Here is a 27,966-nt window from a genome sequence, read left to right as displayed (position 1 = left end):
CCGCCATCGTCGTCTGCTGCCGACCTCGGCACCCTGGTCGACGAGGACCTGCTGTTCCGCCGCCACACCTCTAAAATAGTCGGCCGCCTGAACTCGATCTCAGGGCTGGTCAAACGTAACTTTTACTTTCGCTCCCCACGGTTCATGCGTACCATTTACAACTCCCTGGTTCTCCCATCCGTCGACTTCGCGTCGATTATATGGTCTCCTCCGCAGGCGGGGCCCAAGACGTCGCTCACCAAGGCCCATAATCGCTTCACGAAACTTACCAAGGGCTGTGAGCGCCTACTCCCTGCCCAGCGTGACTCTCGGCTCCGTGTCTTGCCGCCGGTCCTCCGCCATCGCGTTAACGACCTCGTTTACCTATTCGACCTGTTCCGCGGGGCCGTCGACGCTCCGGTCGCCAAGTACTTCGCACTTGCCTCTGAGACGCGTACCCGTGGCCATCGCCTCAAACTCCGAAAACCTCGCGCCCGCACTCGCCATCGCCAGCACCACTTCACTGCCCGTGTGGTGAATGACTGGAACGCGCTCCCCCCCGCCCTCCTCGACTCTCCTGGCCGAAAGTCGTTTCGACTCGCCGTCTCGACCTGGCTCTCTTCCGTCCCCTAACCGCCAGTGTGTGTGCCCGTGTGTCCATTAGTGTTTTTTTAATTAATTTGTTTTGTTGGTTTTTGTTTTTGTTTTCTATCTGTTCATATTGTTCTTTTTTATGTGCTACTATGCTGTTTTTGTTTTTACCATGGAGGGGGGTTGTACCCAAGCCCTGGTGGCTTCACAACCCTATCCCTCGAGTTCCACTAAATAAATAAATAAATGTAGACCTTGACAATTCTTTCCTCAACGAGACAGTATTCGGATTCTTCCATCTGCTGTTCAGGTTCCCTTGAAGTATCATGCGAAAGCCATTCTGGCCCATGCCACCATAGAGAAAAATTGCCCTCGGGCTGACATTCCCCTCGATGCGCAATCAGCTGGATTTGCGTTGCCAGCCACGTGTCACCATTGTGCGTTTGGAAGGGTTTCTTGAACTTCGGCGACACGATTGGCGACAAAAGTTTTCCATCTGTGTGGAGGTGCTCTTAGCCATGAGAGAACGTTGTTTGAATCTGACCAGCAAACAATTGTAACAATGTCTGTTGTACTTGGAAGTGCCTCTTGGATCAATTTTACCAATCTCGCGAGTAAAAGGGCGGCGCAGAGTTCGAGCCTCTGTACGTTTACAGTTTTTGTCGGAGCGACTTTTGTTTTTGATGCGATAAGTTCCACTCTTATCTCGCCAGACGAACTCAGAGTTTGCATGTATACAGCTGCGGCGAATCCTTTCTCCGAAGCATCACAAAATCCCTGTAGACTGCGGCTCTTCAGCTCTCTTTGAGATACATAGCGAGGTATCCGTATCGTTTCAATAGATGGCAAATCGTTGCGGAAAGTTTGCCAACGATAGACGAACGACTCTGGTAACGGGTCATCTCAGTCTTGTTGCTGTTTCCAAAGATCTTGGATAAATATCTTTGCTCGTTAGATGACTGGAGAAAGTAATCCCAAAGGATCAAAGATTTTTGCAGTATCGGATAGGACCGTTCTTTTGGTGATGGTACTGCGATATGATGGTGACGTGACTACATATGAGAAGTCATCTGTCCCCGGTGTCCAAGGCAAACCTAGTGTGGTAACTGAAGCCTTGTTGTCAAACAATATTGGTATTGGAATTTCTTGTTTGTCAGGAGAAATGGATTCGAGTAGAGCTGGTTCATTTGATACCCATTTTCGAATATCAAATCCCGCGCTGGCTGCAGCGTTCAACAATTCCTTTTGTATTTGCAACGCTTCTTCGATGTTGTTGGCGCCCGAGAGCAAATCATCCTTCGAAAAGTCTTTTGCTAGTTTTCTGACGCTCTAGGAAAGCTTTCTTTGACCAGAAGAGCTAGCTGTTGAAGAACATTAGTGGCAAGATACGAAGCTGATCCTGTACCGTAAGTAACCGTTAAGAGTTTATAGTCTTGCAAAGGTTCAGTTGGACTTGGCCGCCAGACTATTCTTTGGAAGTTTGTGTTCTTCGGGATGGACCCATATTTGGCGGTACATTTTAGCAATATCAGCTTTCATTGCAATAGCGTGAACGCGGAAGCGAATAAGGATGTTTACTAGGTCGTCTTGTAGTTTGGGACCGACTAATAAAATATCATTGAGAGATATGCCATTTGATGATTTGGCTGACGCATCGAATACGACCCGTGTTTTAGTTGAGCTACTTTTCTCATTTTGAACTGCGAAATGAGGTGAATAGTAGTTGTGTGCTGCTGATTCGACATCCATGAGTTGCATGTGACCCAGCTGGACGTATTCATTCATAAAGTTCTTGTAGGCTTCGTAAGCCCTTGGATTGCTTTGTAATCGACGTTCTACGTGATGAAAGCGACGCATGGCTATCTTCCAAGACTCCCCTAGGGTGTTGGGTTCGGCCTTGAAAGGAAGTCGAACCATGTATCTTCCAGTTTCATCCCGATAATGAGTTTCAGAGAAATGTATCTCGCATTGTTTTTCTTCGGGGAGCAGTACCTTTCGTGTGGGCAGCTCTTCTAATTCCCAGAATGTTCTGACTTGTTCGTCAATTGTGCAGTGATGAATTTGTATTTCTGGTCTAGGATTGTCAGTTTTGAATGGGCCAGAAATAGTCCATCCGAATATACTATTGACAGCGCTTGGCATGTTGCTTGGACCCTTGCACTGTCCATCGATAATTATGTCTAAGTACACGTCTGCACCCAGTAAGATATCCACCTCCTGGGGAGTGTAGAATTGGGGATCGGCTAACTGAAGTCCCTTGAAATGAATAAAGGAGCTAGGATCCACTTCCATGCTTGGAATGTTCTTCGTTAGCTTCTTTAGTACTAACGCCTCTACTTTTAGTAAAGCCTTTTTTTCCCGAGTAGAAGAAAGTTCTAATTCAACTATTCCGCGAGATGACCCTCGGACTGAAGCTCCAATGCCCCCAATTGAAACGTCAATGTTTGTTATCGTTATTTGCAATCGTTTGGCTCATTTTTCAGTGATGAAGCTTGCCTCTGAGGCTGAATCCAGCAAAGCTCTAGCTGGATGAAATACTTCTTTGAAGTCCTTGACCAGAACCATTGCGGTTGACAGAAGAACTTGAGAGTTACTCTTTTCTCCCCTTGAGATATGGGAAATAACTTCGGGTTCGATGTGTGCATCAGTTTTCGCTTCCATTTTTGTTTCTGCGTGAAGCAACGTATTATGTCTGCTGGTACATAAATTGCAGTGACCTGATTTGCAATCTGGACTTGAGTGGTCACGCCGCAAGCAATTGAAACACAAGGATTTCTTTTTTACTAGGTCCCAACGTTCGTTGACTGACACTTTGGCAAAAGTTGAGCATTTGTAAATGCTATGCTCTGCTTTACATATGGGACAGTTTGCTCTAGTGGTCCCTACATGGGTTAGTGCTGATCTTTTAGCGTGAGACTGTGGTTTTGCTTTGACACTGCTTTCTTGAGCCGCCGCCATCGCTCGAGAACGTTGTTCGAGGAAGGTTCGGAGGTCGTCAAAGGTTGGTGCGGTTGTACGGCTTAGTGAAAGCTCAGACTGACGTCTTGATTCTGGATCTAGTCTTTCCTTTACAATAAAGACGAGAATTGAGTCCCAATGTTGAACTGGTTCGTTCAGCACCTTTAGAGAGCGGATACATTCTGAAGTTGTATCGAGTAGCTTTCGGAGTTCCGAAGATGATTCTTGATTGACTCGAAGCTGTGTAAATAAGCGCTTTAGTTGAGCATCGATTAATTCACGCGTATTATTGTATCGATTCAAAAGAATATCCCACGCTTCTGGGTAATTTGCATCCGTAGTGGGGATGGATTTTATTAACAGAGCGGCTTCGTCTGTTAGTGCGGAATGATAACCAGTCTACATAGTTACCTCCAAATGTCGGTAAATCTAGTTTTTGCAGTCTAATATCGGCACTTGGCGCGCTTGTTTGAGCGGTAGTACTGGAGGCCGCTGCTGAGGCTGTTTGCGTTTGACTTAACTCAGAAGCAAAAAATATGTTTACCGTTTCGAGTCGTTGGATTAAAGCGTTATATTCTGCTTCTTTAGGTTGAAAATCAGCTGGAAGGCACGTAGTGATTATATTTTGTTGTAAATGACGCAAATCCAATATTAACTGTTCACTTTTGTTCACGTATAATTTTAGTCCTGCTTCACCCCATGGTTGAGAAGCATGTCCACTAACAATTGTTTCCAATCGCGTAATTTGGCCTTTGATTGCCCTTCTTTTGTGCCGCAATGCATCCATAATTCTAGAGTTAAAGTTGACGTTGATTGTTCATTTAACACGCACAGTTTTCACGATTTTCCGAAAATTTGCCGGTTCACCTCGAATATGTTGATTGATTTTTGGATAATTCTGTTAATTGCGAACAGATCCGGCTCGACGGACCAAAATATGTTCGGTGTCGTGAGAAATAAATACGCAGTTGAAGTAAACAAAACGAACTTTTAATCAATGTAAGAATTTGAAAACAAGTATTGTAAAATCAAAAACTAATTTGCTTGTATGAGCCGAGCGAACTTCTATTAAGGGAGTGGAATTCGCGACTGACGAAAATATGTGATAGAAAAAATTAACAAAAGGGACAGGTACGGGTACAAGAGTTCCCGCGAAAACCCGTTCTCTGCCTGTCATTGTTACAGGTTTTAGGGCTTGGTCGTAGAGGGTTAAGAATTTTCACTTTTGCGAGAGATCGGTATCGAACAGTTTGGTTCGGTTATAAGGTAAGGTTAGGCTACGTTATTTTAGCTTCGATAATGTAGGTCAGGTAAGCCTTAGGATAGATATGGTTATTCTAAGTTCAGTAGGTTTAAAATGGAAAAAATTAGGTGAGATAAGGGCATGATGATCTATTTGCAGTACTTATTAGGTAAGCCTACTACAGGGCTAAGATTTGTTCAAACCTGTAATTTAACAGAGCTATTTCCCAAAACTACATCAACTTTTTCTAAAATGGCACGTTTTAAACCATGCCGCTATTTTTTAGAACCGCGCTCGACATTTCGGGTTCTGCTTTTCTGGAAAATCTCACGCTAGTTATACCCGGTAAAACTCTCCCAGAAGTTCCTTGCCTCAACTCAAATCCCCCCCCAGCCTCGGCGGATGGTGAAAAGTAGTCGTCGTTCGAGATATCTATAACCTTAAATATTCTATTAAAGGCTTATCCTTTTTTGAAGTTTTCACGTAACCATGTAACAATTGATAACCAAGGCGCCAAAAAAGACGGATCTCTGGGTACAGAAACGAGACGTTTAGGAGTTGTCATGGTACAGAAAAAAATGCTTGGTTTCAAGTTTGGGCCAAAAACATTTCTCAAAAGCATACTTCTCCAGTCAGAGAAAACGGAAAAATAAGTATATACAGCAAAAGTAGACTATAGCTAATCTATTAATGCTCTAGCAATTCTGTACCTCGTTTAAGAATCTTTTACAAAGAGGTTTTGATTCATACCATAGGGTATTAGTCTAGCCAAACGGCTTCTTGTTGTTACACCATAACTTGAAGCCTACTTCTTTTTCTACTCAATAACACATTTTCAAAAAAGACATCTGTTCAAGCGTAACAAGGTCGTCAATAGTCCAGATATTCATAAGCACGCGGACAAAATAAAGTAAACGATTTCTTGTGAAATCTCTCTTCTAGGGAGTGAAACTGTAGAATTCGTACAAAAAGTGGTCAAACTCATCGAAACGGAGATATTTTTATAACAAACATTTTTCTATATTTTTGCGCTCATTTTGAATATCTTACTTACATTTCGAAGCCATTCATCCGAGTCCATAGTAGGGGTGAACCTTTAATATTGAACACAATTAGGAATGCGCTTTCCTAGAGATACCCTGAGCGTATGAAGGAGTGGCCCCGAGCCATATGCTCGCGAACGAGGGAAAAGTACTTTTGACCGCATTGAGATGGGGTTGCAAACACTTAAACCAATGCAAAAATCTGGCGACTATGTGGCGGCTCTAATACGCACAGTGCAATTATTTACACAATTCTTAAATATGAAGGTTCTTAACATAATACTAGACCATTTGTAAGAGCGGTATTTTCAGAATACAAGTTTTTGCCAGGTAAAGAAAGACAGGTTCATTTGGCCAAAAGGGGGTTAGTAAAAGACCCTGAGGGTTCGTGTCACCACAAAGCCACCAACAAGAACTATTCAAGGTCTTTTGAGTGGAAGGTTCCATGGGTTAACTCTTAAAACCTTCCCCACTACAGTGAAAATAGGCTGAAGCAATAATATTTAACTGACATTTGGAAAATAACAATGAAATCAAAATATGATTAAAAAGTAATCGGTTTCCTCTGGTGCTCAAGAAAAACTGTTAAGATTACGCCTTCCTTTGGGTCCATAGCTAAGACATGTATTCCTCCTTCATTCGCTCTGCGGGCCTACTTTACCTGAGACGTTTCGTGTGTTCAAAAATGAAATACCAAACTCGAAGTGCGGAATCGTAAGGATAATCCCAGGGTTTCTAGAAAAAGTTTTTAATCTTAAAATACAGCTTTTACTGAAGTGCATTAACTCTACAACTGAAACCAGGCTCCATTAAAACAAAATACTTAATTTTGATGTCGGCAATTTTATTGAAAAAAAAAACTGCAGCGAATATCCAAATAAAGCCATAGAGTTCTGGTTCATTTTTTGCAGGTAAATTTCAAAATGGTTTAAATAATTTAAAATAGAAACGGTTTTCTCAAGTGCGCAAGGTTTTTAATATTTTTATTAAAATAGCTCGACTAGTTTCGGCTTGATTATTGGACTTTCATTAGGAGTATTTATTGGGTGCTTTTTTGATTAGATATATCTTTCTGTGTTGTTCGTTAACTGTTTTGATAAACAGAATTAAATCAGGATTCTTAATATGTGGATAAAATTTCCGGTAGGTTAGTTTATAAACAAGTTGAAAAACAACAAAATTACATCAGCCGAAGCACTTGAAACCTACCTCGAATGAGGTAATTGGCTTATCTACCTTATGGACTTGACACTGACTTTAATACCTGTTTCCTGTTTCTAACACTTACTGGGAATCTTACAATAAATATATGCATAAATGCGTAGCTATTATTCTTTATTAACTATTATTGTCAGACTTAGAGGCGGTTTTAACTGAACCGAAAACAATAAAATCGTCATTTCTGCTCTTTTAAAAGTTTTTATTATGTAATTTAGAAGCTAGAAACGAAACACCCGATTAAACCAAACATTTTGGGCTGTTTAAAACTTTCAGTTTCGGATACGCTTAACTTACCTTTTCTTCCGGCCATTGTACAGTAATATTATACACTGTTTCATTCATGTTTCACCAAGTGAAATGTGCTAATTAGTGCTGGATTAATCACTTTGGATTTTTTTCCACATCAAAAACGAGGTCGCGTGAAAAACACGGAGAGCTAGTTAACATTACACTCTCGAGCCACGCCTGCGTGAGAATATCTTTAAATATAAAGTGCAAACTTCGACCTATTTACGCGTAATTCATCTCTAAACACAAATCGAACAAAGGATTTTATAGAACAGTTCTACATGGAGTCATCATTTTCTAGTTTTGGCAATCACGGTGCTAGATACTGTTATAATCAACTGTCTAAAATCCCAATACCAAACTGGAACTCGAATTGTTGAGGTTAAATTACACGTAAAGAGGGGAAGAAACAGCAATCAGAATATATGATGTCGTACATCACGCTATTTAAATTATGAAATTTTGAGAGAGCTCTTCTCTCACGACTATTTTCTAGTTTCGTGCTATTAAGTCTAGTTTTCTTATTTCTCTATAAGTCTGCGCAGAAGCCAGCTTCTAAAATCACTATTCACGGGAAAAATTATTTTATTCATGACTAAACTAGCAACTCGTATCCGAACTCATTTCTGAGTTTAATTATTCTAGCTAACGACCGTTTCAAAAACCTATTATATTTCCAAACTAGATTTTAAATTGCCTCTATTCCTTCTCATCAACAAGTATCACGTTTTCTAAAATATATAATAAAGGTTCAAATAAAGCCTTATCCGCTTTTCGTAATACCAATCCCACCACGCAAAACCCAAGAAACACAATACTTTAACGAAAATTTTTCAACTATAGATAGACGTTCCAATAATCTTGCTTCGATACAGCTGTCCATCAAATTTAAACACAAATTGAGGGTGTGTGAACTCTTTGAAGATGAAAATATTATTTCTTTCCCAGTACCATCAAGGTCTGGAAGAGAATCTTTTCTTAGTGGTTTTTCGCCTATTCAAAGCCACGAAAGCTACTACAAACCCATGACTTCGCCTGTGTATTTTCAATCACAGAGCTAATGCCTTAATGCATTTCGATCAACACTTGTTTCTCTTGTACCATCCACAGGGGAAAGACGACAGACTACCAAGACCCTAAGCTAGTCTGGTTATTACAGACTGTTTTACCGTATTTTTAATTTAATAATTACCACTTCTGGTCGATGTTGAAATAAACGGGATAGTCTCATTTTGGCAGTATTTGGTCTAATGGGACTCGGCCCAATGGGCCAGCAGCCATTGAAAGCCAGGACGTTTATCGAAATCCTAGATATTCACAGAGTAAAATTTTTTAACGATGGTAATGGAGTAGAAGATAATGTAACAGATTTTGCGACAACTTTTAACTTCTTTTTATATGATGATAATTAATAATCAGGGGCTATATGATATAACATATTAAATTTGGTACGGTTGTCTAGGGAATTGTATTTTGAATAAGTATGTCAGCATTGGTAAATGAAATAAACGGGAACATGATTAAACCTTGGAAATATATTTATTAATCAATGCTAAATTAATCATGACCTCATAAGAGGTTTAACACTTCAAATATTAATGGCAAGAATTGGTTTACTTAATTCTAAACTTAACTTAAGGCTGGTTAACCCTTATTGATACTTGCAAAGTTTCGTGGCTCACGGTTTATATTGAAGTTCGCGTTTAGCTCATTTTGAGTTCCGTTAATTACGTGGACTGATGAACTTCTATTGTTTTACGATGGCACTATAAATCGGTGATGGTCCGGCAACACGTTTCATGGTAACGTGGTAGGTTCCGATAGACATCGGGCGGTACACGCTTTTGGCGGGAGAACTGATGAACTTCTACGGCATAGTTTGGCGGCAGGATAGATATCAAGGTCCAGGACTTCTACGCCATATCATGGCAGCAGGATACTTGGCACGAATTAAGACTTTCACTTTTCGCGGGTAATTTAACCGGGCATAAGTTAGCAACTTAGTCGTTCATCCAGGAGTTAACTTCTCTGGGGCTTCCTTTTTAGCGGGCTGCGATCGGACTGGGCTAGCCACTAGGTCAGAAATATAGAATACTGAAGACTCAAGTCTATTGTTCGTCCTGGCCTTTTATAGATTCAGACCGACTTGAAATTCGGTCTTGTACCACATAAAGCTTTCTCATTGGCTTATTACAAAAAGCTCGTTGATAATTGGCTTAGCGAAAAAGCTCACTGATAATTGGTTCTCTCAAAGGGTTCGTATCTTCGTAACGTAGAGAGGCTCGTGACCGTGAACTACCTTTCATGCATGTGCAAGTTTATTTTCGTACGCGAACAATGACCATGCAGGCGTGAGTTTTACGTACGCGAAATAGCGAGAAAGCCACGGGGGCTCGTGAACTGTGGGGTTCACCAGAGGGAAATAACCAGCCAAGGGACAATAAGTTTTTTTTTTGAATTGAAATAAATTGGTAAGAATGTGGGTAGCAAGAGGTTAGTGTGAACAGAAGTATTTAATTGAAAGTTATAAGTATAATTTTCGTCATAATTTGTTTCTTATGGAATATAAGGATGAACATTGTACGAGGTGGCGTTTCTAGAAGTCAATGTGTACGTGGGATAGACGATAACAAAATTTGGCGTGTTACGAGCCGAAGAAATCATAATGCTAATGTGTGATATATAACATAATGAAATCGAAACTTTCCGAATTTGGGTTAATTGATAACGCGGTGCGGAAATTGCGACCACATTTGCTGCAAATGTGAAACTGAGTTTACAGACACACAGAAACGTCCAATGCAAGCGTCACATGGAGAGGAAAAAAAGTTTAAATTCTTAAAATTAAAAATTAAAATGAAAACGAATACAAATTGGAAAGCCGGGTAGGTGTCCCCCCATATCACCCAATCTCATTCGCACGGCTCACCCGCTGTTGGGCAGTTTTGACCCATTCTTTCACAGCAACTCTGTTTTTTTTGGATGCATTTGAGAAATCCTGTGTTTGAGCACTATTATTACAATTATACTGTAAACTCCAAAAAGGCAAATTTATTTACTTTTCTTTTGCATTGTGGCTTTTTTTAGAAACCGCAAAATTTCTTTCAAAACCAAGGTGTTACAATTGCCATTAGAATGTTAAAACACCGTGGTATTACTTTAAAGCGAAACATTTTATTTTTTGGAAATTAAAGAGAATTTTAAAACTGCTTTCATGGTCACACAGCGTGTTATGAGAAAAGCGACCGCTTCCACCCCTGTACGGATATGTATGTTGAAAGTCTTTAAATAAGAAATTGGATAGCGATTGGTATTAGGAGAATCCGCTTTTAAGAAATATAGGGTTTAATAATTTAATAAAAAGCTCAGTGGGGCTTTTATGATCATGATTTTTTAATTAAATGAGTTTAATAATTTTCTTTGCTTGGGCGAAAGTTTAAATACACATGATACCTAGAGCGACTATTTTACTGAAAGTCTTCGCCATAAATCTGGGACTGGCTACGCGAGTATTGATTGAAAATATTTTTAATTGACCATCTGATGGTGCCATCTGTTGAGCAATATTTGCAACTTGCCAGGGTGTAGAACTTAGTAATTAGTTCAATAACGATTAAAAGAACCATTGACAACTTAACGATTGCATTCACCAACTATTTTAGTTGTCAAATATAGTTTCGCAAAATAGAGACTTTCAAATAATAATAATAATATGATTTTTGACTTTCTAGAAGTATTAATATGACTTTAACTTTCTATTATACATATTCTTTTTTAATAATTATTTTAAATGTTCCCTTTTTGATAATTATTATAATAAAGATTAAGAAATATATGCGTTTCCAGTACTTAAAAAAACTTAGTCCAAACATTTTTATGCATGATCCGTTAAATCTTCGCGCTCTAAAAATACAGACATTGTAACAGTTTTTATTTTACTGCCCCTTTAATTTAAAATACTAGCACTTTAAAAATAGCCATTGTAGCACTATCGCTTTAACTCCCCCAATACTGGTTTTTGGATGGGACTACTGATTCTGGTCGAAAGGGCATAGCCCTCCAATATTTACGTCATCGGGTTTTTACCATCGCGCACGAGGCAAACTCGCCTCTCGCGAACGGGATGGGGTCGTGCCCGAACTTTTGGGACCCCGCGCAAAAACCAGGCCGTGTCCTGGTTGGACATATGGAACCCCGTAGATCTGACCTAAAAGGTATAAAAGGAGACCCGGCCAAGAGGCTCGCTCTCTTGCTCTCTCTCTTAGACCAAGAGCCAGTGGCCTGGATCTTACCTCATAAAGTACAAAAGGTCTGATCATTGGAATAAGTTCCGTTTTGATGCTCATTAATAGATTCGGCCGTCTTACGCGTCACAGCTGGGGCATTTGAGGGGGGCGGGGTCATGTTTGACCCTAAAGAGGTATGATTTCTTACCTCATGAGGTACATGAATAAAGAAGGTGGCAAATGATAGAACTGGAAATGGCGATTCCAAATATATGAAATCTGACGTCATCAAAGGGGGCCATCAATAAATCAGACGGGGTTAAAATGATCGAATGAGGTATGAATTCTTACCTCATGAGGTACATGTATGAATCCGGTGTTGTTTGATAGATCTGGTCGTGCTAAATAACAGAATATAAAATCTGACTGGAAAATACGCGGCTTAGGTTTAATCTGACGGGCTGATTCTTGCGTCAGACTATGACAACTTCGTGCCTCATAAAGCTAGATTCCCACTCGACCGAAAAAAACCGGCGCAAATCACGCAGCGTACGGTAGAAATTTTACCTTACGCCTTCGTCCGGCTGCAGGCTGTTCACACTACGACTGAATTTTGAGTTTGGCGGTACATATTTTTGGGTCACGTGACAGATTAGAGTGGTTTATTTATTTCGCACTCTGAATTGGTATCTCTGTCCCATTGTCGCTTAGATCGTACAAGAAAGTATATTTTCTAACCTCCTCAATAAAGACTTCCTTATTAACATCTTACCTCTATATACTTCCATTAGATACATTTTTCTTTCTTCGTGGGATGTTTCCGACCAAAAGAAAAATACATGGCGGCTATCAATCTATCTAGCGTTTGCGTGCACTCTTGAAATTTATGACGTAGTCAGTGGGATAATTCCATTGTCTGAGACACCGACGTAACGCCGAACACGACCGAAAAATAGAACACAACTTGCGCCCGGCCGAGCGGAAATTCCGTCGGGCTCGGCGTAAAGATGTTTCGGTCGAACCCCTTTCTGCTGGGTCTCCGTCGTAATTTCCGTCGAGTGCGAGTCTAGCTTAAATGTAGCAGGTGATATATTTTAAAACCGGCCCCACTGATGTCAAGTACGTTAAACTTAACTTGTTTGAGCGAGTTGCCTCTGTTTCTATCGAGGTAATGTGGTGAAATAATTTTGACCGTGATAAATGAGATGAACTTAAATTGGCATCATTTATAATAGAGCTATTTCAATTCGGGGGTAAGGAGAGTTTTTGAGGCGGGGTTTCGGCAGTCCCCGCCCAGGTGCCTTATTGTGCGCGAAATTTAGCATAGAGTTTTACAGTGGCCCACACGGAGGGAGGGTGACTATGACGATGAAACCGTATATATTGATTATCAGACTGACTCGGATGATGAACCAGATGACCTTTAAAATGTAACATTTTTTTACCTTTATTTGCATTGAATAATAATTTAACGTTAGAAGGTTTCATTGAATGAGTTTGAAATAAAATGTGCCTGCATACAGCTATATCAGTTGAAGGGGGAAACGTCACAGTTGGGCCTGCCAATAAACGGAGCCGGTTTTCACCCTCCCTTCGTGCGGGCCACTGTAGAACTCTTAGCTAAATTTCGCGCACAATAAGGCACCTAGGCGGGGACTGACGAAACCCTGCCTCAAAAACTCTCCTTACCCCCGAATTGAAATAGCTCTATTATAAATGATGCCAATTTAAGTTCATCTCATTTATCACGGTCAAAATTATTTCACCACATTACCTCGATAGAAACAGAGGCAACTCGCTCAAACAAGTTAAGTTTAATGTACTTGACATCAGTGGGGCTGGTTTTAAAATATATCACCTGCTACATTTAAGCTAGACTCGCACTCGACGGAAATCACGACGGAGACCCGGCAGAAAGGGGTCCGACCGAAAAATCTTTACGCCGAGCCCGACGGAATTTCCGCTCGGCCGGGCGCAATTTGCGTTATATTTTTCGGTCGTGTTCGGCGTTACGCCGGTGTCTCAGCCAATGAAATTATCCCACTGACTACGTCATAAATGCCACGAAGAAAGAAAAATGTATCTTATGGAAGTATATTGATGTAAGATGTTAATAAGGAAGTCTTTATGGAGGAGGTTAGAAAATATACTTTCTTGTACGATCTAAGCGACAGAGATACCAATTCATAATGCGAAATAAATGTTATGGAAACCACTCCAATCTGTCACGTGACCCAAAAATATCTACCGCCAAACTCAAAATTCAGTCGTAGTGCGAACAGTCTACAGCCGGACGACGGCGTAAGGTAAAATTTCTAACGTAGGCTGCGTGATTTGCGCCGATTTTTTCGGTCGAGTGGGAATCTAGCTTTATGAGGCACGAAGTTGTCATAGTCTGACGCAAGAATCAGCCCGTCAGATTAAACCTAAGCCGCGTATTTTCCAGTCAGATTTTATATTCTGTTATTTAGCACGACCAGATCTATCAAACAACACCGGATTCATACATGTACCTCATGAGGTAAAAATTCATACCTCATTCGACCATTTTAACCCCCGTCTGATTTATTGATGGCCCCTTTTGATGACGTCAGATTTCATATATTTGGAATCGCCATTTCCAGTTCTATCATTTGCCACCTTCTTTATTCATGAAATCATACCTCATTAGGGTCAAACATGATCCCGCCCCCCTCAAATGCCCCAGCTGTGACGCGTAAGACGGCCAAATCTATTAATGAGCTTCAAAACTGAACTCATTCCAATGGTCAGACCTTTTGTACTTTATGAGGTAAGGTCCAGGCCACTGGCTCTTGGTCTATCTCGCCTTTACGCTCTTATGCTGGGATGCTCTTGGACTCTCGACGATGTTCCGTACCTGAATTGAACCAAAGGAATGCCGCCCGATGAGCCCGTTTCCACGATGCCGGACTATTAACCCTTTTCCCGTCCAACGGAATCAACCTCTCGGCTCGTGGCCCAACGATCTAAAGAGTTCGCGAACGAATGTGCGGAGAACAAAGAAAATCAGTATCGTAAACAATTATTACTTATGAGCTCACGCGGACCAGAAACCAGCCCCATTATTATGCTACAACATATTTGAACTATTTTGAACTATTTATTTATCACCAATGCGATATTTTAAACTAATTAGTAAATAATACCCCTAGACAAATGACCACCCCAATTTAGATACTAATTAAATCAACATTTTCTTTTATCTCTCATATCTTGTAACTAAAATGTCGCATTTTGGGGGTCCGTCCGGGATCAGAACTACTAAAATTCCCCAATTAATTAACGGATGGTAACCATTAAGTTATTTAATGAATTAGGAACAAAGAAATTGAATTTTAAAGACTAGCACTAATATTTTAATGTTTACGTGGTTAACGTAATTTTTGTTTAAGTCTGCGTGGTTTGCGTAGTGTTGTTTAGTTTACGTGGGTAGCGTAATTGTGTAGGTTATTTTTAGTGAAATTAGTGTAGCTTTAGTTCAGTTTATTTTGTTGTAGATTTAAGTAGGATAGCTTTATTAAAAGTTTTGGTTAGAATTTTTTGTTAAAAACGTTAGGAGTGTATTTTTATGGTGTGTCACTGGTCCCTATTATTATTACCTAGTAAATTCCCCCGTACACGTTCGGTTCAATTAAGTGCATGCTTTAAATTAAGCTTATAACATGGGTTATGTCATCGTCTCAGGACGGTCATGAGCTTTGCCAGCCTAACTTAGGGAAAATTTTACTCTTGCGAAGAGTGCTACTAAATTCTTAAAATTGAACAAAATCACGCCCGAGAAATTAGAAAGCAAAAATGTAATCCCCCACCAGCCAACATGCCTAACGAAAACGCCCCCGATCCTAACGTAGCGGCTATTGCAGCATTACAAGAACAAATAAGGCAGCTGTCCGCGCAAGTAGTCGCTCAAAACCGAGGGTTAGAAGGGCGCCAAAACCCTGAAAATATAGCTAACAATGGGCGCCACGAGGACCAACCTCAGCCTCTCCCTAGCTCGCGGACTCCCCCTATTTCACCCCCCACGTTTTCGGGTAGTTTTAGCGAAAACACGAAAGAGTTCCTTGTAAAAGCGCGCCAAATTTTCATCTCCCGGGGATGCCCCGAAGACTTGTTTATCAAGCATTGGATACCAACAATGTGCAGAGGTGCAGCATTAGAATGGTTCGAGGACCAAGGCCGTTTCGAGGATTTTCAGGAATTTTCCGACGCACTCATGAATGAATTTAATGCTTACGCGAATGATGATGTTCTATTAGAACGCTTAGATTACCGTTTTCAAAAGCTCGGTGAATCCGCTACTAATTATGTTGAGGCCATGCAAACTATTATTAGAAAATTAACAGAACCTCTCCCAGTACAGGCACTAATTAGAATAATTCGTAAAAATCTATGCGATGAACTTAGAGTCGCGTTAGCCACGGCAAAATTTACGTCAATTAGAGCCTTATTAGCCGATGCCGTCTTCATTGAACAAGCCAAAGCAGCCCTCAAGGACAAACCTGCGGTCGAAAAATCTACTCCCACTAGCACTGCTTACAATGGTCAGCGAGCAAGTGGCGTAGTTTGTTTTAAGTGTGGTGGTCCCCACTACCAAGATTAAAGCTCTCGTTATAATAGGCCCCGCAAACCTTCCACAATTCTAGATCAAATATTTTAGGCCTAATTATTCCCAACAAAATTTCTCTCACTATCGGGAGCCCGATTCGCGTCGATATAACAGCGGCGCCGGAGTTACCCTGCCACCGTTGCGGTGTTGCCGGTCATATCAGTACTAACAGAAGTCCATTAAATTAGCCTAGGCTAATTTAATGGACTTCTGGTACTAATTGTCGAAACACCAATTTCGGCCACGAGAGGCACTATAATAGCTCAATACAACGTCAGCCCCACTCGGAAAACGGTCAGGCGGGGGAGAACAAACATGCAAACCTTCCCCAGCACGCCGATAAACCCCTTGACCTGTAACGCTGGATCCATAATTTTAAATAAACAAATTCGAAATTTAAACTCCAATATTTTCTTAAATTTTATTGAAAATCAAGTATCTCTAAAAGCTTCCTGTTTAGCCAAAATTAAAATTAAGATTAATGAATAGGAATGTATAGCCCTCGTGGATCCAGCTATACCCTCGTAGACGAAAAATTTCGTGTTGGCCAATGTAATTAACAAAAGTAATAGGATAAAATTGGGTATCAAGCTAGCTAACAAAACTAGAGTATCAACGACTGGTAGCGGTAAATACGTTTATTTTCCCTGGAAAAACTACGTCTAATACTGTGTATTTTGTGAAAAATTTAATATTTCTGTGCATCCTGGGTATGGATGTTTTGAATAACAACGGTATTATAATTGACTGTGGTGATGTGAACTTTAGTTGGCGTAGTTCCCCAGGGGAAATATATCCATTCTTGCGAGATTTCCAAATAGATCAGCCCAATCCAGTTTCGCTTAGCGCCCCAATTGAAATTGATGAAAATAAGTTAGAAGAAGCGCTAACTTCTGCCCTGTCACAGATATAGAGTGCGAGCACTTGAGAAGCCTAGTATCCGATTTAAAATTTTTATTTGCCACTACACCAGGTATAACTTCCACTGCGCAAAGGACTAAAACTAAACGACGAAACGTACCGAAAATTGTTTTTACTACCCCCCTATTATCCCGTTTTTCGGTGGATTTTATAAAGCGCGTTTCCAACTCCCTCTTTCTCTCCTCTCTGGTGCTCCGTTGTTTCCTACCTTCAAATCTTCACGTTTACTCAATTAAAACCAATGGAGTGAAAGCAGGCACGCCAGCACGCGGAGAAATATCCATGGACATTGTTACAAGCTTTTTCTTCTCCCTGCCTTAAATTTAAATTACATCGCCACTTTCGTCTCAGGAGGTGCCAACGATTTTCCCATCGTATACCCATACATGTACATGTACATGCTTTTGAAAAAGTCACCCGTGACGTTGCCAAGGGCAAACAAAAAAAGGAGCGCTGACAACAAGAGCCTTTCGTTTTTACCCCCTTCGTCCTCCACATTCCTCTCTTCTTGTATCAAATTCGAATGATGCCAGCCAAATCAAAGAACATACCAGGAATGGTAAGTGGAGGGGTTTTTTTCTCGCACGCTGGTAGTGTGACCCAAGTGCAAATAGCCAGCCGGGAATACTTGGGTCAACTTGCCTGGCTTTAAAGACTAGTGACAAATAATTTGCAATAGAGGAAGCTAAACTTTCCATTACTGGTATAAAGGTTCTTTGGTCAATGTTTTTCCATTTTAGAAAGTTAAAAACCCCTTCGTGAAAAGTGGTGCACTGCGCTATATTGGATTAAATGAGCGCGGTCATTCGTTCTGGGGGAGGTTGAAATTAAGTTATTCATGGATAGGAAAATAGGCTTATGTATATTTGTCTTTGAAGTTTTTGGTGTTTGTTTAAATATCAATGACTTATAATCTAAAACTGAAAATCACACACAATTTTATTATTAATAGCATTTATTTTCTTTAACATTATACTGGATAACAGACACATTTTGATTTTACTGTTATGGATAAATTTATGTATTTTCGTTTAGGACAATTTAACATCTGACCAACGCGAGAACAAGTTGACGCAGCTATGCCGGATGATTTTAAAATTAGTTATCCCAGTACTCGTGTTATACTTGATGCTACAGAACTTAAATGTGAGACTTCCAAGTCTTTAGTATTGCAATCTGCCTCATATTCAAACTATAAATCCACAAACACTTTTAAAGGACTTATTGGAATAAGTTCAAACGGCTACGTCACATTTGTTTCTCATCTATTCACGGGGAATTAACTCTGCGAAGTGGTTTTTGTAATTTGAAATTCTCCCCCAATGATAGCGTTATGGCTGATAAAGGATTCTTGATTGAAGATTTGTTAGAGAAAAAAGGTGTTAAACTAAATATTCCTCCGTTTCTGAGTGGAAAGGGCCAATTTAATAATGAAGAGTTGGATAAATCCCAAAAGATTGCGGCTCTGCGCATACACGTGGAGCGACGAATTGCAAGAATAAGAGGATTCCATGTTCTTGACCGTCCAGTTCCCTTGACTCTTGCACCCGTAATTAATCAACTATGGACAGTTGTTGCACTTTTATCGAACTTTCAAAGCCCTCTCGTTAGGAATAAAGAAAATTTAAACAATAGTACCATGGACACGGATGAATTTTATGATGAAATCTTAGAACCAGCTAATGCAGCTGATTTTAAAGATGATTATTAAGAAGAAATACTACCGCCTGATGAAAATATGTCTGATGAAGATGAACTATGCCAACAAAGTGATTTTAATTCCTACGACAGCGATGATCAAGAGATGTCTATAATTAATTTGGATTCTTCCCTCAGCGATTCATAAATAATAAATGTAACAAATCGTAATTATTAAATAATAACTCATTTTAACAAGTATTTTTTAATTTTTTAAAAGTCAAAAACATCTTGGTCCATTGAGGAAATGAGATCAAATTTAAAGGGATATTAAATATGGTAAAGAAGAAATTTAACACACTACTAAAAAGTACTCTCCCTTTAAGAGTTATTAGGAACTTTGAGGCAATGTATCCTTAGCTAAGTTTGGTAGCATATGAGTAAAGAAAAAAGATTTCAAAAGCGATTCCATCTTTTCCCACTTCTTCTTATTGAATCTCACTCTCACTATTATCAAGCCGGATGGAAAATAAGTTACATAATCACACCATGTTACACCTGATAGTGCCATCTGCCCAGTAACCTGATAAAAGTGGTAATCGTTTTCATTTAAAAATGGTTTTCCGTTAATCACTTTTACTCTAAAATCTCCATTCAAACTTCCGTCGGACTTATATTTCTTGTGGACCAGGGGCATTTTATATTCAAAAGTCCATGAGGTTCCGCTTCCCTTGGGTCTTGAACTAGACCATCTGGAGACGTTCCCAACCATGGTTTACTAGGATCAACAATATATCCTGAAGGATGGACCGTAACGTCATGACCCAAGCTGAGCATTTTTTCTCTATACTTATTTCTTGCAACAATTTCCCACCTTTTTCCGTACTTTATGGCATTCAAATGTCCAATATCTTTGGGTTTTTCGATATTTTTGATACCAGATTCACTCCAATTTTAATTTCTTCTTTTTCAAACTAGCCCAAAAATTGAAGAGTTCAATCTTGTTGTTCGCGCCTCCTTCCACTCTTGTGACTCAGATTGATCTTTAGTATTAACTTCAAGCTCAATAGCTTCTAGAACTGAAAGTTGATTTTTCTAAAATAAACATTTGAAAAATTAAACTCCAAAATGACCAACTTCTATACAAATGAAATGCATACCTCAAATAATACAGACTCCAAAGGACCGAAGTATCCTGGCAAATTCTTGGAGCTCCACGGAGTACGTGGATTAGAATGGATCGGGATTTTAAACCTATCTTGAGGTTCATTAGCATAGGCAAATAGGATGTGGCTCTCGTAGATGTCAAGGTTGTGAATAACTTCAAACCTATCTTCATTTATTGAAAGCTGTAAAGCAAGAGGCGAACCTTCAGGAGCTTCTCCGATTCTGGTTTTAACCCACACAAATTCTTCTGGATTCGGCAAAATACTAGCCAAGCCATTTCTAACGGCTAACCCTAAATTTAAAACCTGTGTAGCAGACGACAGAAAACGTAAAAAATGCTGGCGCCATCTGTAGGAGAATCTTCACGGTAATAAACTGAACGCGAATGGCTAACGCCACTGGTGGTTGGCTTTTTGTATGGAATTTATGAATTCGACAATTGGGAGGCAAGGCGTTTTCGTAACCCTAGCCGATCGCCGCGTACATCTTAACCTTAACGGTGATAATGGAGTTAAGCCAATATTGCGGTCCGTATATTGCAAAAACGTTTGATCCGATATGCCCACTGCGATATGTAGGCGCCAAAAAGCGAGATGGAAGGCAAAGTTTTACCCATGTGTCTTTCCCTCTTATTTACATCAGGGGTTACATCGAAATGGTCTATTCCCATATTTTGTGGATTAGTTCGATGCGCCCTCCTCGCACTGCCAAGTAATATAATAAACTTGACAGGCAAATCAAAATACAATGGACATCAATTCTTAAGCCAAAGACGAATTGACTAATTTGGGGTTTTCCTAGTGAACGCCTTCAGATTCTTCTGATGTTTCTGAAACTAAGTTGTTGAATTTATTTCTTTCTCCAGCTATTTTCGAAGTTGCCTAAGTTCGCCGTATTGCGCATGTTCTATTACATTTTTGAAAACAAGAAACCTCTAAGGTAAAGTAGAAAATGCTACCTTTCATCTAAAGCAAATGAAGGTGGAGTACAATTCTCAGTTATTATCTTGAACCAAAGCCCTAGGCATCCCTATAAATAGAAGGAAAGTGAAATAGATTTAGTTCAGTTGGATTAAATTTGTTTCAAGAACACCCACTATCACAATTTGAATTTATTTTGAATCAGTGGGAGTAATATTTTGACCAGGCCACTTTAGTTTATCCTAATATTAAAAGTTTTTTAGGGTGTACTCCTACTACGCTTGCTTCTGTTATTATAAGAAAATATATCCCAATTGAGTTTAAATTTAAAGGTATATCGATTGTCGAGATGACTGCCGTCTGCCAAATGAAAATAATTTTATCAGCGTAAGTGTAATTAATTTTTAGAAATACATGCTGTATGTGTCGAACCGCACCTTACATAGGAACTAATTGTGGCTGACGTCAATCTATTTTAATCTCAAGCAATTCGAAACTTTCGAGTTTTTGTTTCTGTTAAACTCGAAATTTTTTACGGGATTTACGAGAAGGGGCCGCTGCCATGGTTTAGTTAGTGGCGGACATTTCCTGTCGTCGAACGCGCTAACTAGCCTTGACAGACCAACTATTCTAAAAAGGAAGGGGGTGGTTAATCTAAAGTACCGTATAACTCAATTTCCACACGGTTGGTTAAAACTGGGACCCTATTCTCTGAGGTCCTTTTGGAGCAATTTCGAACCGAATCTTTTATTTTGGAGTCAATTTCTCCGAATGATAATAAAACGCATTCTGTAAGACCCATATCCTAATCATACAATGAATAATTTTGCGGCCGAAAGAGACGGCTGAATCGAGCATTGGAGTTTTTACCCCCTTTCATCCCTTCATCAATCTTAGATTCACGGATATTCAGCGAGAGTTTTCTAGTTTGGTTTCCCCAAACCTCTTTGTTGGCATCTTGGCTGTGGTTCATATTTTTAATTAGGCCTAGTATGGCTGCTTTGTTTTTAACTCGAGCTTCATTGCTTGCGATTTGAACATGGTAATCGAATTGCACGTCGTGCATAACAGTTCAAAGGGTTTTTCGAGATTTAAACTAAGTGTGGGAGTTTGATGATCTCCGTTTAAGGCAAAATTTACATTAACACGGCAAATCATAACATATTTAAAGAGTTTATTTTAATGGAAGTAATAATAAGATGGTTAATTTGTCAAAAACTGATTTTATTATAATAAATAATTGTATATTTAATGAAATTTATAACTGTTATATTCTATGAAAGCGTGTATATTTCGGCCTTGCAAAGCACGTTTTCGACAATTGCCACGAGAAGGCAATAAACTCCGCACTTGTTCACGACATTAGCATATATGTATATGAGATTAAATCGGAACTTCAAGTGTCACTAGCCAACAATATAACGCCAAAATGTAGAGTCAATTTTTTACCAATGTCCTCGTCACAAGGGAACCGACGGTAAAGTCAACATGCGTGACGACTCAATTTTTCCAAAAAAACAAAACAATTTATTTTGATTGTGTATTATTGACAGGTAACCCTTAAAATGACTGTTTTTTCTTCGCCAATGCTCAGACTCTGTCAGAGAAATAACTTCAAAGACATCAGCTGCCGAACTGAAGCATTGGCCATCGTCGTTAGAGCCTCAGCCAGCTTGGATTGGGACTCGGCTATGGATTCAAGGATTTTCCTCATACCTTCATATTCTTTTTTTAGCAGTTTGGGTCTCCCCAAGTCATCCGCTGCCCATTCATAATGCGTTTTACGGCTTTTGTCCCTGCTTAATTCTATAAATTTATTATATTTGTTTGTAAATGTCAGGATTAGTCTTAATTATTTGCTATGTAAAAATTCTTTTGAAGTCCATGAAATTGAACTAAAAAACTTCCGTGGTTAATTGGTACTTTCTCTAACCTGATCTATAACCAACCGTACATGTCTTACTTCAGAAAAAATGAAATCACAATACATAAAAAATACAGGTTTAAGTTGTAAGGCGAAGTCTTTGCAAGAAAAAGATGACGCTTTTGTTACATTTCTTCACGAGAATGTGACAACCACGTTGAACGGTTTGATATAAAGGTGCCAACGCCTTAAGCAATAAACTTGGTGCTCATTTATTGCAATTATGATATCAAAAATTTAAATTATTTTATGAAATATGCAATTAACGTCTGCTTTTAGATTTAAAAACTAACTACAAATACGCATTTTCAGGGGATGCCTTATAGTTACGAAAACATAGTGATGTCTGATTGTGAAAATGGACAAAACTGTAGTACAACAGTACCTCTCACGTACAGCTGTTATAGAATTTTTTCGAGGAAATACCTGACGTTCAACCCAGCTCCAATCGGAGCCTTCATCGTCTTAAATATTATTTCGAAAGCAGTAAGAAAATACTTGTTTTTTTGCTTCTTAAATAGGAACGAATTAATTCCACCAAAACTTTAGACTATAAATGGAATTTGGCAGAACTACGTCTTGGGACCTCACGTTAACTTCCACTCGAGCTAAAAAAGATACCAAAAAGGGGGTCCAAAGAGGGGGTGAAATAGATTCAACTCTGCAAAAAATGAATAATAAGAATAGTGGTAGAGAGCGGAGCTAGGCCGTTTTGCCAAGTCCCTATGCACGTATTTTTACTTTCATACGTATATTAATTCGGTTCACTGGTAGTTGAGCGGTTTTCAAAAGAGCGTTTTGGAATAAGGCGGTGCCCAAAACAGCGGTTTGCAAAACCGCGGTTGATGTTTCCGCGCTTCTCAATACAGCGCTTTTGCCCAAAACAGCGGTTGCTGTTTCCGCGTTTCTCAATATAGCGCTATTTTCCCAACCAGCGGTTTAGCACTACAGCGTTTCATAACCGTTTGTGATCCTCAGGTTATGGACAGGTTCGCGGATTATATTTTGGAAAAGGTGGTAGCAAATTAATAAGAATATATTTTGGAAAAGGAGGCAGCTAATTAATAGGAAAATATTTTGGAAAAGGTGGCAGCTAATTCATAGGAGAATATTTTGGAAAAGGTGGCAGCTAATTAATAGGAGAATATTTTGGAAAAGGTGGCAGCTAAAGAATATCAGAATATTTTGGAAAAGGTGGCAGCTAATGAATATCAGAATATTTTGGAAAAGGTGGCAGCTAATTAATAGGAGGATATTTTGGATAAGGTGGAAGGTAATTTATAGGAGTTCAAAAAACCCATCCCAACCAAACATTAAAGCGCATTAACACACTAGACCGCGAAACTGTTTGTTTGACAACCATTAAAATTCAAACCTAAAGCTGAAATCAATACTAATTAGAGCTCGGCATCCGTAAATTAGTGAATAATCGATTATTTATAGATAAATTTTGTGGACATAATTCGATTTAATATACAACTTCTGTTGATAGTTCTGGATTATGGATAAAATAACATGGATAATGGATAGATAATGCCGAGCTCTAATACTTATACCTTCAACAATACAAAACAACGCTCAAGATATAAACGCTGTAATCAAAATGTGCTGAAACGAGAAATGGCTATAATGGCAAACGCGTTTATGAAAAAGCCGTTTTGGACAATGCTGTTTTGATAACACGCAGAATCGATAACATACCTATTAATTCCTCGTTACAGATTTGGATTGGGTTGGCTTGCGTACTACTTGTGTTGACGGCGATTGATATAATTCACATGTGGGTGAAGGGAATTCAAAAATCAGTGTTGTCTGTCGCCTCTCAAAGACTAGTACTGTATTTTGGGGCTATTTTGGGGAAAGGTAAAGATCTGTCATGGTATCTTTGAGTGTCCTTCCAAGCATGAGATTCCAAAAATATGTTAAACACAGCGAAATTAAAACAAGCTGGAAACCTCCTAATTTGATTTAAAAACCTATTTCTGCGATGTCAGAGGTCGCGATAACGTATAACAATTTGTTAAAAGCAATTTAAACAAGTGTTTTACTTATCCCACAATTAACGGTCGTCGAAAGAATTGACTCGTAACCGCCGGCAGTCACTATTGACCCTTACTCTCTTGTTCAAACTTGAGAAGAAACTTCCACCATGTGTCTAGTGTCGTCTTTATCTAAACAGATGTCCTAAAAATGTGCACAAACAGATGTATCTTAATAACTGTTCTTGTAGGTTTCGATATTTCTTCGGCACCAGCGATTCGCTTCGGCGTTGCACCGTTTCTTTTGATAAATGTGGTTTTCTTCACATTGTTCATCGGAGTCTTGAGAGCCAGTTACTCATCTCAGAAGAAAGAAAACATTAACAGTGCAAGGGATTTATTGAATGTACCTGACGTCGACGTTTACTCAATAGTAATAGAAGAGCTTTGCCAATCGGTAAAAGATTTTTAAACCTCCATTTTGTGTCTACCCACTCTGTTCTGACTCCATTGATTACAGACGGACGAGGAACTGAGAATTCTCTGCGGTTTAAAAATGGATAAAAATAATTATAGAAAACATTATGTTATGGTTAACGATTTAATGGTATCTGAAGCTGAAGTAGAAAGAACGCCATTTAATCGATCTGATTATCACGTTAGTTCGTCGAGTTATTCGTGCAAACCGAAAATGCTCTTGAGAAGAAAAGAAATGAATCCGGAAGCTGTTAAACTCGTCAACCGAAGGTTCGTTGAATATCCTAGTTCAACCATAATCCTTGTAATCATGTTCCCCATTAGCACTTTGATGCTTTGTCTCACATCTATACGTAGAAATTGCCAAATCCAAATAATGATGGTAAACTTGATTTTGCGTGGTTTTGAACAAACCTATTTTTAATAATTATAATTAAACGAATTTAAAGATTAAATGAATATATGATTAGAAATGACCTCTAATTGCATCTTTATTTGTGTTATATTTCTTCGAAAGTGAAAATCAAACTATCTTTCTCTCTCTCGCTGAGCATTTGAATCAAAGATGAAAATGGCAAATGTGCATTTGTCCATGGATATTTTACCCACGTAGAATTCTCTTTGGCACAATCCTTTTACTGTAGCTTTTCATTGGGCTTTTTCAGACGAAACAACTTTTGGACTTAACTAAATGAGTCAAAAAGTTGAGTCTGGAAAAGCTGGTCAGGGATCAATTTTTAATTTTGTGATTCAACTTGTCAACTTCTGTTCTCACTTCCCAACCAGTTAACTCAAGTTGACTCATTTAAATGAGTCTAAAGGTGTATAGACTGAAAAATAATTTAGTTGGTTAGTTTCATTAGTTACGGTGAAATTTTCTAAGCCTATTCTTTACGTGGAATATAGTTTCAAAGTGCCTTATTCTATTGATTAGTAAAATCAAGTTATGACCCATTCTCGATCTAGATTGAGAACTTTCATGGAAACTGGACAAGATATACCATATCTACGAAACATAGAAAGAAATTGGCGTGCGCATTCAGTGAAGACCGAAAATGAGTTACATGCTATCACTTTGAAGAACCTTGGAGCGAAGTTTGTATTGTGGGTTGTAATGCTGGGAATCGCTTCTTTTGCCTTCACCATCGAAGTACTCTTAATGATCAAAGATCTCTGCTAATAAGCGTCATAAGGTTGATACGAAATGAAGATATAGAAAGGTTTATGTATGACTTCAAGGTGTTGGCAATTGCGGTTAACAAACATTCTGCAAAATTAAAAATTAAAATTTACCGAACAGAGTTAATGTCCTATCTGACCAAAATTTACATTAAATGTTAAAAAACAACATTGTCAGATATAGTTAAACCTATATTGTTTTCAAATCCCCTTTTTTTGCAAAATATGTTTACCTCTCTGACTGAAGATTGGTGTCTATGTGGAATGAACGGCTGTGCAATAGTGGTCAGTAAAAGTGTGGATAGCGTTTGTCGTGCGCTAGATATGTTCCAAATTTCTGTGAACAGTCAATTCAGTCCAGAAATTGAAAAGACTTTTGTTTCGATTTTTAAACTGCTAACACGGTCACGGCCACCCAGACATAGACACGCCATCGTCACTGGGAAAGATAAAAAACTACAATTTTCTTACGAAGTTTAAGGATATATACAGAGTAGAAAATTGCTTTTTATGTGAAGGGAACGATTTAAGTTAGTCGTAATTTGTTTATAAATAGACAACACTTCAAATACAAGCATAAGTTAAATAATAAAGGAGTATGAACTGAGTTATGGAAGCTTTACCCTTACTACAAAATATAAAATATTATCGCTTATGTTTTGCACCTCAACAGTTTGTTATATAAATTTTAAGTGTATCGCACTGCAGCTTCGGTTGTTGATTTCCTATATTATGAAAACATCCTAGTCTACCCTATGTGAGTCACACTACAAACTTCATTTGCCATTTATCCTAAATCAACTCCACTTTCTATGGCAGTGGCGCTCGTAGGCAGATTAACTCTGTGTTAGATTTAATCGTCAATAGCTAGCTATAGCTAAATATTTGCGACTAAACTTCGAATACCTAACTGTTTTAGAAATCTTTTTGGATTTGATCAGCTGTCTTAAAAACCCTTTACTACCTGGTTACATTCTTATAATGTTCCCATCATCATCAGTGTTTAACGAAACATGAAAATTGTCAGCATCTCCATGGTGAAGACGAAAGAAGCGACTCCAAGCATTGCCGCCCACATTGCCAACTTGGCTGCAATGTCCTTGAACCTGAGTACATGTACTTCATTCTCAGCCTCTGAATGGTCCAATACGATGTGGTAGTCTCTCTTGAGGGAGCGTAGCCACGTTGTCAATTGGCCAGTTTCGAAGAAAGCCCGCATTCTGTAATCACGAATAGGTCATAATTAAAGTTTTCTAATCAGAAGCGTGGAATCCGAGTGAGCGTAATATCTGATCTTTGAGCGCCGTTCAATTTCTTTTGCATTGCGTTTACGATTCAAGTTTCGTTGTTTGAAACTCTATTAAATTTACGCGAACAAAGTCGAGGGTAACAGCTAGTAGGCGTATTAAATAAGTCGTCTTGCGTAGCCTCTCCCAATTATTTAGTTCTGTTTATGGTTAGTCCCCCTATTATCAGACGCTCCTATTATCGGACACATTTTTAAAAAGTTGTTTATAAAACTGCCGGGGAAAAAAGGAACACTGTAAGTTACCTAGTTTTAAAGAGGGTGTCGAAATCTGTATGT

General features: G+C 39.1%; 1 protein-coding gene and 1 pseudogene across 1 annotated transcript; one reads left to right on the top strand and one right to left on the bottom strand.

Annotated features, from left to right (window-relative positions):
* Nucleotides 1-2,013: 2,013 nt before the first annotated feature.
* LOC149583948 (uncharacterized) lies at nucleotides 2,014-2,862 on the bottom strand. Its single transcript, XM_089863961.1, has one exon. It carries the CDS (start codon nucleotides 2,860-2,862, stop codon nucleotides 2,014-2,016), a length of 849 nt encoding a protein of 282 aa, XP_089720087.1.
* Nucleotides 2,863-18,161: 15,299 nt separating this feature from the next.
* LOC149583947 (uncharacterized) lies at nucleotides 18,162-18,871 on the top strand (annotated as a pseudogene).
* The last annotated feature ends 9,095 nt before the right edge of the window (nucleotides 18,872-27,966 follow it).

Source organism: Phalangium opilio, unplaced genomic scaffold (genome assembly GCF_054372755.1).
Source record: "Phalangium opilio isolate 3A_F unplaced genomic scaffold, DU_Popi_V2 ptg001304l_1, whole genome shotgun sequence".
Lineage (NCBI taxonomy): Eukaryota > Metazoa > Arthropoda > Arachnida > Opiliones > Phalangiidae > Phalangium > Phalangium opilio.
This window is presented reverse-complemented; position numbering and strand designations above follow the sequence as displayed.